The sequence below is a fragment of the Coffea arabica genome, chromosome 10e (genome assembly GCF_036785885.1).
Source record: "Coffea arabica cultivar ET-39 chromosome 10e, Coffea Arabica ET-39 HiFi, whole genome shotgun sequence".
NCBI classification, from domain to species: domain Eukaryota; kingdom Viridiplantae; phylum Streptophyta; class Magnoliopsida; order Gentianales; family Rubiaceae; genus Coffea; species Coffea arabica.
The window spans coordinates 48,140,214-48,150,200 of NC_092328.1; the positions used below are offsets into that span (position 1 = coordinate 48,140,214).

At 36.3% G+C, this 9,987-nt stretch overlaps 2 protein-coding genes across 2 annotated transcripts; both read left to right on the plus strand.

Annotated features, from left to right (window-relative positions):
- The first annotated feature begins 1,331 nt into the window (after window positions 1-1,331).
- On the plus strand, window positions 1,332-2,078 carry LOC113711606 (protein INVOLVED IN DE NOVO 2-like). The gene has a single exon (XM_027234766.2). The coding sequence runs from the start codon at window positions 1,332-1,334 to the stop codon at window positions 2,076-2,078; it is 747 nt and encodes a 248-aa protein (XP_027090567.2).
- Window positions 2,079-2,093: 15 nt separating this feature from the next.
- Window positions 2,094-4,170, plus strand: LOC113712227 (factor of DNA methylation 4-like). Its single transcript, XM_072067215.1, has 6 exons — window positions 2,094-2,235; window positions 2,378-2,553; window positions 2,864-2,932; window positions 3,044-3,331; window positions 3,488-3,703; window positions 3,934-4,170. Exons 1-6 carry the CDS (start codon window positions 2,094-2,096, stop codon window positions 4,168-4,170), a joined length of 1,128 nt encoding a protein of 375 aa, XP_071923316.1.
- The last annotated feature ends 5,817 nt before the right edge of the window (window positions 4,171-9,987 follow it).

A 9,987-nucleotide genomic window follows, 5' to 3' on the forward strand; every position in this document is an offset into this window, starting at 1 on the left:
AAATTTCAAAGGATAATCTGCTATTCTGATTTCGCGGTTTCTCCAGGTTGGGACTCGGAATTTGATCATTTTTCTGAAGTGTATATGATGTATGATGTTTTTTTCTTTCTTTGCCCTGTTTGTTGACATTTCTTCGTATTTTTTTGGGTTTGCTCTCTCTTCTAGCTTTCATTCTTCTCTGTTTGTAATCATCCTTTTTTTTTTTTGGGTCCAGTAATATGACGCTTGTTTATATTTTGGGTTTTTACTGTTTTTTTCCTCATCCATTTTTTTGGAGTTGCATCTCGTTGGATGGTTTTGATTGCAGAGTTCGTTAAATAGACCTTTTATATGCCTGTGCTCTGTAGTCTGTTTGGATTGTAATAATATATGCTGATAAAATGCAGCTTGTTCTGTTCTGGGTTGGGTATGAGGATCTGTAAACTGTCAAAAAAGATTGTGAGATTCCAGTGCCTGTTTCCATTGATGGTCTTCGAGACTTCGACCGTCGCATGTTTTTCTTGATTTCTTTTGACAATTTTTCTGCGGTACAAATGGGGGGATTTTCTGTCGCTACTTTGCTGTTCCCTGATGTTTTTGTCTTTTGTGCTTCAAAGATAGCAATAAAGTGCAGCTTGTTCTGTTCTGGGTTGGGTATGAGGATCTGTAAACTGTCAAAAAAGATTGTGAGATTCCAGTGCCTGTTTCCATTGATGGTCTTCGAGACTTCGACCGTCGCATGTTGTTCTTGATTTCTTTTGACAATTTTTCTGCGGTACAAATGGGATTTTCTGTCGCTACTTTGCTGTTCCCTGATGTTTTTGTCTTTTGTGCTTCAAAGATAGCACGTGATAATGTCGTGTGATATTTTATTTTCCGTTCTAAAATGAGACCGGAACACAGAGTATACGAGAGTCAAGGGTGGGAAAAGAGCCTACGCATATTTCTTGGTTCCCATTAAAAGAACCTTTTTTTTTTCTTTTTTCATTTCCTGGACGGTTAAATCTATTTTATGCTATTCCTTCTCAAGCTCTGTAGGTATGTAGGGCCAAGAACTGGATTCCAACATATTTTCTTGTTTTCAGGGCCTTAGCCTACATGTTTGAAATGGTGCTTTGTTCTGAGTGTCAATTTTCATAGTTTAGAACTAGTATGGAATACAGATCATTTTGGCTAATTTAAGAGATAAGTTGCGTATATTTGTAGAAGAAAGAGTCAAAACAGGGATCATGAACGTCCTAGCTATTTAGTTTTTTGCACATCTAGTCACTCCCCGTTATCTAAAATGCTTTAGTCTTCTGGTAATAGTTCTTGCTAACATGGTGTCTCATTTAATTCAGGTTGTTTGAAACATGTCCTTTTCGGAAGAGGAAACTGATTTAAGTGAATCAGAAGTTGAAGACTACAGCATTCAATGGTACGCGAAACTTAAAGATGGTCATGAAAAACTTGAAGTTTCAGGTGAAGAGTATAGCTGCCCATTCTGTCCTGGGAAAGTCCACAAGTACAGCTTGAAGGACCTATACCAGCATGCTTCAGGAGTTTCCAAGGGTTCAACAAAAAGAAAAATGAAAGATAGGGGACAACATCTTGGATTGGTGAGGTACATCGACAGTGATGTTGACATAAAGAAACCATTAGGTGAATCAATCAAGAAGAAGGCTGATGATCCTACCGCAAGTGCTGGTCCAAGTGAAAAATTTGTGCATCCTTGGATGGGAATTGTTGCTAATATTCCCAGGAAGAAGAGAGATGGACGTTATGTTGGAGATAGTGGCTCAAAGCTTAGGGATGATTTCACTTTAAAAGGGTTTAATCCACTCAAGGTGCAACCACTGTGGAACAGGACAGGATTTTCAGGGTATGCAATAATAGAGTTCAATAAGGACTGGCCAGGATTCTGTAATGCAATGGCTTTTGAAAAGAGTTTTGAAGCTGAACATCATGGGAAAAGGGATTACCATGAAGCATGTGATAGGGGTGCAACGTTGTATGGGTGGATTGCTCGCGCTGATGATTATGACTCATCAACAATAATTGGAGAACACCTTAGAAAGAAGGCAGATCTGAAGACTATTGCTGATGTTCAAGAAGAATAGAAGCAAAGAACCTCAATGCTTGTTTCCCATCTTGCCAATGAAATTGAAGTTAAGGACGAGCATATTAAGGATACTGAGATTAAATACAATGAAACTATTCAAAGTATAAGCAATTTGATGACTCAAAAGGATGAGATGCACCGATTGTATAACGAGGGTATGAGCTCACAGTATCATAACGAAAATTGCGACAACTTTTTCTTCTTGATGATTTGATGTTGTATTCTTGGTTTTATTCTTTATTCTAGCTACAAATTTTGCATTCATTTCCTTCACTTTCTTCCATTGACGTTAATCAGAGTTGCAGAAGACACAGGAGGCTGCGCGTGTTCAGCTTGAAAAGATATTTTCAGAGCACGAGGAGAGTGCATTACGGCTAGAAGTACAAAAGCAAAAGCTGATTGAGCGAGAGAAAGAGTTGGAGAATCTGGAGGCTTACAATGAAAGACAAAAGCTTGAGCTAGAGAAGCAAATGGTACCAAGTTGAACATTTTATTATTCTTCTCTGCCAACAAATCATAAATGTAGGGTATTCAATATGGTAGAAAAGGGGTTAAGCCTTAATTAGGTGATTCGAGTCTGGACTTGTTACAGCCCAATTCGGATGGTGGATTGACAGCCTTAAATAAATAAATGTGTTGTATAAAAGGGCTAATACTACTTTCACATGATTCAGAATATGAAAAATGATCAAAGGTTGGTGAATCAAAGTAATAAGATTGCATAGTATCAACGTCAAATATCTCAGTTTTAGTGACTTGCTCAGCAATTTGTTGTTTTTACAGAATGCAAAAGCCACCTTGGAGCAAAAGAAAGCTGATGAAAATCTTTTGAAGTTGGCTGAAGAGCAGAAGGTACAACCATATATATATATATATATATATATATTATATATATATATATTTGGAGGGGGGGGAGGGTACTATGACCTTTGCGTCTCAATGACGTAAATTACAAACTCGCAGAGAGAAAAAGAAAAACTGCACTTGCAAATTATTGAATTGGAGAAGAAACTTGATGCAAAGCAAGCATTGGAATTGGAGCTAGAACGTCTAAGAGGGGCTGTGCAAGTAATGGAACACATTAGAACTGGTGGAGACGAGGAAGTAGATGACAAGTTGGTAGCAATCCAAGTTGAGCTAGAAAAGAGAGAAAAAGAACTGGAAGATCTAGAAGTGCGTAATCGAGCTCTCATTGTCAAGGAGCGTAAAAGCAATGATGAATTACAGGAGTCTCGGAAAGAGTTAATAAACGTAAGAATTGCATTACATTTCTTAACTGGATCTCTAGTTGTCTTTACCACAATCTGCTACTCCTATGCGTTTAAGTGTTTGCTTGTGCCATCAGTTGTCCTACTAATGAATATATATGGGGCTACTTAATGAATATATATTCTGATTGTCCTGCAGTGCTGGATGGAGAAGGCTTCTCGGACTTCAATTGGTGTGAAGAGAATGGGTGAAATGGATGATGTCCCGTTCAAAAATGCAGCTAAAAGAATGTTTCGAGGGAAGGAAATTGACGTGAAATCTGCTGAGCTGCGTTCAGAATGGGAGGATCACCTTCGAGATCCCAACTGGCATCCTTTTAAGATCGTGAAGACTGATGATAGTAAAGGTCATAAGGTAAAGATCTGACTTCAGCAATTAAGGTTTCTTATAGTACAATGGTACAGATTGATTTCTTAATTTACGGTAACTCTCGATTATGTTGTTGTGGCCATGTTGGCATGATATGACTTGGCTGATGAGTAGTGCAGATTGCATTGCTCCTTGAGAGATTGATATCCGTCATTCTTTCTTGCCCTTTTGACTGAGATTTTGTGCACACCTAACTCTCAAATGTGGCTTTGCAGGAAGTAATAGATGCTGAGGATGAGAAACTGAAAAAGCTGAAGAACGAATTTGGAAATGAAGTTTATGAAGCTGTGACAACAGCTTTGATGGAGCTGAATGAGTACAACCCCGGTGGCAGGTGTGTTATACCTGAGCTATGGAACTACAGCCAAAAAAGGAGAGCAACACTGAAGGAAGGAGTAGCATACATAATCGAGCAGTGGAAATGCCTCGAATGGAAAACCAAAGATCACTAAAGGTGAACCTTCTTACTCTCTACCTGTAATCAAGGGAATTCAAGACATCTCTGCTACTGACATTTTTTTTCTTTATTTTAAGAGCAAATTGTGTTTTGGAAGTATATGCACCGATTAATCAGCTATCATGAAACCGATTTATGGTTACAAATCCATATTCCTGTCAACTTCGTGTTTAATAGCTATCCATTTTGAATTATTTCACACTTGCTATGCTAATCGTGGTACGTGCATTATTCAGGTCCATGGCCTATCCATCTTCTTGATGATGTCACTGTGGTGAATCATCCGTTATATTGATCATATGCTGTAGCCGGCTCTTGACTTTAGCCCCCTGTTGGATCAGTGATGTCTTTATGTAGTGTGACAGTTTGCAACTGATGAGACTACATAGAGTCAGTTTTGTTGTTTGGCTGATGAAACTTAGTAGTAATCTTCTTTAGGATAGTTCGACTATGATGTATGGTTTTATTTCAGTCCAAGGGACAACAACTTCTGCAGTGAGTGGTTCTGAATCCAAAGTCCGCAACTGACTTTATTTCTGATGAGATTGGTAATCACATTGGATGACTATTGCCTTGGCCTCCAGACGTAACTTTTATATCCAATGCCCCCAATTTCGATTCTTACCTTTTTCAATCTTTTGGAATGGGAATCCAAAGTCTTTTTTTTTTTTTTGGTCTCACAATGGGTCCGACTCCACGAAGAATCATCATCCATGTAGAATCTCAGGGAGCGCCTCATGCCTCATGTGATCGAAGAATGCTACGAGTGACTATGAGACCCACTCACGAAATGAAAGTTATGAAACCCATTTAGGTCGTGGCGTGGGATCAAGTGATCCATTATCGTCGTGTATTTGTGCGAATAATGCACTGGAATTCGCTGAAATTGTTAGGAATTATACACATATCGATGTTCCGATAAGCGGAGGAAACGCTTTTCAGTTGTGAGAAAGTGCGTGCAAATTGTCCTTCTATTCCAAATCCTTCCTCTGTTTCCTCATCTTGTTGCACGGCCAATCCTTCCTCTGTGAGCGAATCATGGTGTAACGTAAATGACTATTTATTTGATGGCAAACACATTTATAAAATGGCACTAGCATTATAAGTTCTCGATAAATTCATGCATTTGAGTGTTCAATTGCTATTTATTCAGATTTAAGATTTGACAGAAATAGGATTAACTCGTAAGAGTCGGAAAAAATGAATGAATGGCTGATGTAGTGGTTCGATCAAATCTCATAATAGCAAACAACCATAGAAAATTCAACATGAATATTACCTCAATTGCCTCATTAGAAGTACCAGAAATATAATAACCAAGCAGGATCAACTCACCAGAATAGAAGTGATAGTTCATACAATTCCACTACTACTACAACTACTAGCAAAAGCACTAGTAGTAATTTCAAAAGCTGCGGGCTACACGTCTTGTGCAGCCGCCTCAGCTCCTCACTCTCTCTTTCTTCTTCTTCTACTATTACTACACTCCCCGAACTTTACTTTTACACCTTTCCTCACAATGCCCAATGACCAACCATCCCCACTCCTACGAATCCCAAATTGTTATAATAAAGTCAATCAAAAAAAAAAAAAAAAACGCTGCCAATAAGATTAACGGCAAGTGTCTTTGGATAGCCAAATAATGGCCAAAATTTATTTGCTTACATCACAAATATAATTTCCAACACACCTTTTTATCTTTTCAATACCCTTTTTATTTCACATACATCGCATCACATCACAAAAAGGTGCTATAATAATTATTCCAAATAATATTTCAAATAATCTCCTATCCAAACACACTGATGTTTTCAGAACCGGACCGGGTATCGACCATTTTATGCTTGTGACCTAGAAAATAAATTTATTAAAACTTTACCATTTTATTATATTCATAGGTATTAATATATGGAAATTGTGATGTATAGATAAGTGCAATTCTATATATAACTCGAAAGATTTGTTGTTATTGTCATCCAAACTTTCTAATCTTTCACAAATTCAAAAATGATTCAAAATTTATAATATGACAAATCATTCTTACATATTTTATAAGGTCATATGCAAAAAAAAAAAAAAAAAAGTTTTCATAGTATATTTAAAATGCTTAAAACATATAGCATTTATAAATGATACGTACAATTGTGTATCATACATTTACATTACTTTTAATTACTAACTATAATACTAAGTTTCAATCATTAATAAAAAAAAATCTTAGCTTTATTTCAAATAAACTTCCTAATACTTGTTTCATATAAGTTTTTTAAGTAAATAGTAAATTTATACCACAAACTAGTAGGTTTTGACCACTAACCACATTTACTATTCTATCAACAATATTTACTATTAATCTATTAAAATTTACCATTACTTGAACTAAACTTACTCTCCAAAAAGTAAGTTTCGGATATAGAGTAGTAATTTATTTCAAAAAAAAAAAAGTAAGTTCCATATTTATTCCAATTTACTTTTTGAAACATAAAAGTTACTAATTTATCAAGTTAACTTACTAACCAAATTTTTAGGTACTATCTTATTTAGATGATCAGTATAATAGATAATCAAATGGTTGTTAATAGAGCCTCATGGTTGAATTTGAAGATCATGAACAACCTTCCTGGCGTAAAGGGTCTTGAAACCGAAGATTGAAGAGAAAATAACCCCATTTCAAGCCCGACAAATATTTTGTTCTTCTGCAATAAAAGTACAATCCTAGATAGCCATGCAGTTTGACAACGCCAATTCATGTAGACTGCAAGAAAGCCAACGCCAATTCGAATTCAATCATGATTATCAAACTTATGATTGTGTCCTTAGATAATATCGTTTGACTTCCTTTTCATGTTCTTGGAAAGTTTCATTTTTCCAAGTCGATATTGCCAGCAACTCTTTACAGGTAAGAAATTTAGTGTAAGATGGTGTCAATTGACTGTTTCTATTAAACTGTTTTAGTTATTTGGCAATGACTTTTGTCATTTTTCGCCTTTTTGCAGCCAACTATTACACTTTGTGGACAACTTTTTATTGCTTAAAGTGAGTGAAATTCCATCTTTGGCCCTTTTTTTCGGAATTTGTATCAATTTTGTTTGATGAAAGTCTGTAACATCATGCTTGCTTTGCTAAGCATGCTATCTACATGACTTATTCAATGATTTGTCAAGATTTGACTTTTGCCATTATAAAGAAAAAGGGAATAAGGAAATAGGTTAGCCTGTGTTGGAGTAATATGAACCTTACTGGGAATAAAAGCCGAATTACATAACCTTATTTAGAGCTGCATGTATTGTGGCTTTTGCGTTGGAGTATGTCATTAGAATATAAAGACATCCTCTCTGAAGAAGCTTCTGCTTCATTTTAACGTTTTAGGATCTTCCTGGCCTATTTGATTGCATGATCATTTTATTTCCATTTTCACCTTATTTTCCATTGGCATTTTGTGTAAATTGCATAGTTGCATGATCAAGTTGTGGACAAGTTTACTTGCGTACCATCTCTAACTCTCTAAGGATCTAACACTGTAGCACATCCAATACTTTCACTTCAGTCAGAACCCGAGTTAGCAAGCAAGATACTTTAGCTTTGCGTGTAAGAATCTTTTCATCTATCAACTTCAACAATTATTGTAGCCAAATAAAATGGAAAAAAATTTCATGATTGTGAAATGGGTTGAAAAAAACAAGGGTAACAAATTTTGTATTGGACTATGAGTAACCACAAGTGCTGTTGTTTGCTGAATTTGTCCTGTCCTTGGTGGCATCATTCAGTTCTCTTGATTTATTTTTAACTTGGTGTTATATAGTAAACTAATTCTGATGGATTATATCTTACTTTCTCGGTGTTATATATGGCAGGTTTCTTTCAGTAGTTTCTTTCCAAAGTTGCTCATTACACTTCTTGGAGGAGTACGAATGAAAGAAATTTTTGTTTTTGGTTTACGTTAAAATATGTTTCTATTGGAATCATGAAAGTTAGACTTCATGTTTCTAGATTTTGCAAGACTGATTTTATTGTTTTATCTTTTTATTATGAATTCCTTGACTATGAACAAATGTCAAGGTTTTCACTGTATGACAAATTGTAATTGTAACTTTTTTTAGTTTAAATCTTTTACAATTGCAACATTATATATTTTTTTCATAGAAATTTTGTTCAGAGGGCAATAATTAGGCAACATTAAAAATAACTGGGCAAAATTAAAATTTCACACCGCGCATTTGCGCGGTGACCCCTCCTAGTTATAACAATTTGGGATTCGTAGGAGTGGGGATGGTTGGTCATTGGGCATTGTGAGGAAAGGTGTAAAAGTAAAGTGCGGGGAGTGTAGTAATAGTAGAAGAAGAAGAAAGAGAGAGTGAGGAGCTGAGGCGGCTGCACAAGACGTGTAGCCCGCAGCTTTTGAAATTACTACTAGTGCTTTTGCTAGTAGTTGTAGTAGTAGTGGAATTGTATGAACTATCACTTCTATTCTGGTGAGTTGATCCTGCTTGGTTATTGTATTTCTGGTACTTCTAATGAGGCAATTGAGGTAATATTCATGTTGAATTTTCTATGGTTGTTTGCTATTATGAGATTTGATCGAACCACTACATCAGCCATTCATTCATTTTTTCCGACTCTTACGAGTTAATCCTATTTCTGTCAAATCTTAAATCTGAATAAATAGCAATTGAACACTCAAATGCATGAATTTATCGAGAACTTATAATGCTAGTGCCATTTTATAAATGTGTTTGCCATCAAATAAATAGTCATTTACGTTACACCATGATTCGCTCACAGAGGAAGGATTGGCCGTGCAACAAGATGAGGAAACAGAGGAAGGATTTGGAATAGAAGGACAATTTGCACGCACTTTCTCACAACTGAAAAGCGTTTCCTCCGCTTATCGGAACATCGATATGTGTATAATTCCTAACAATTTCAGCGAATTCCAGTGCATTATTCGCACAAATACACGACGATAATGGATCACTTGATCCCACGCCACGACCTAAATGGGTTTCATAACTTTCATTTCGTGAGTGGGTCTCATAGTCACTCGTAGCATTCTTCGATCACATGAGGCATGAGGCGCTCCCTGAGATTCTACATGGATGATGATTCTTCGTGGAGTCGGACCCATTGTGAGACCAAAAAAAAAAAAAAGACTTTGGATTCCCATTCCAAAAGATTGAAAAAGGTAAGAATCGAAATTGGGGGCATTGGATATAAAAGTTACGTCTGGAGGCCAAGGCAATAGTCATCCAATGTGATTACCAATCTCATCAGAAATAAAGTCAGTTGCGGACTTTGGATTCAGAACCACTCACTGCAGAAGTTGTTGTCCCTTGGACTGAAATAAAACCATACATCATAGTCGAACTATCCTAAAGAAGATTACTACTAAGTTTCATCAGCCAAACAACAAAACTGACTCTATGTAGTCTCATCAGTTGCAAACTGTCACACTACATAAAGACATCACTGATCCAACAGGGGGCTAAAGTCAAGAGCCGGCTACAGCATATGATCAATATAACGGATGATTCACCACAGTGACATCATCAAGAAGATGGATAGGCCATGGACCTGAATAATGCACGTACCACGATTAGCATAGCAAGTGTGAAATAATTCAAAATGGATAGCTATTAAACACGAAGTTGACAGGAATATGGATTTGTAACCATAAATCGGTTTCATGATAGCTGATTAATCGGTGCATATACTTCCAAAACACAATTTGCTCTTAAAATAAAGAAAAAAAATGTCAGTAGCAGAGATGTCTTGAATTCCCTTGATTACAGGTAGAGAGTAAGAAGGTTCACCT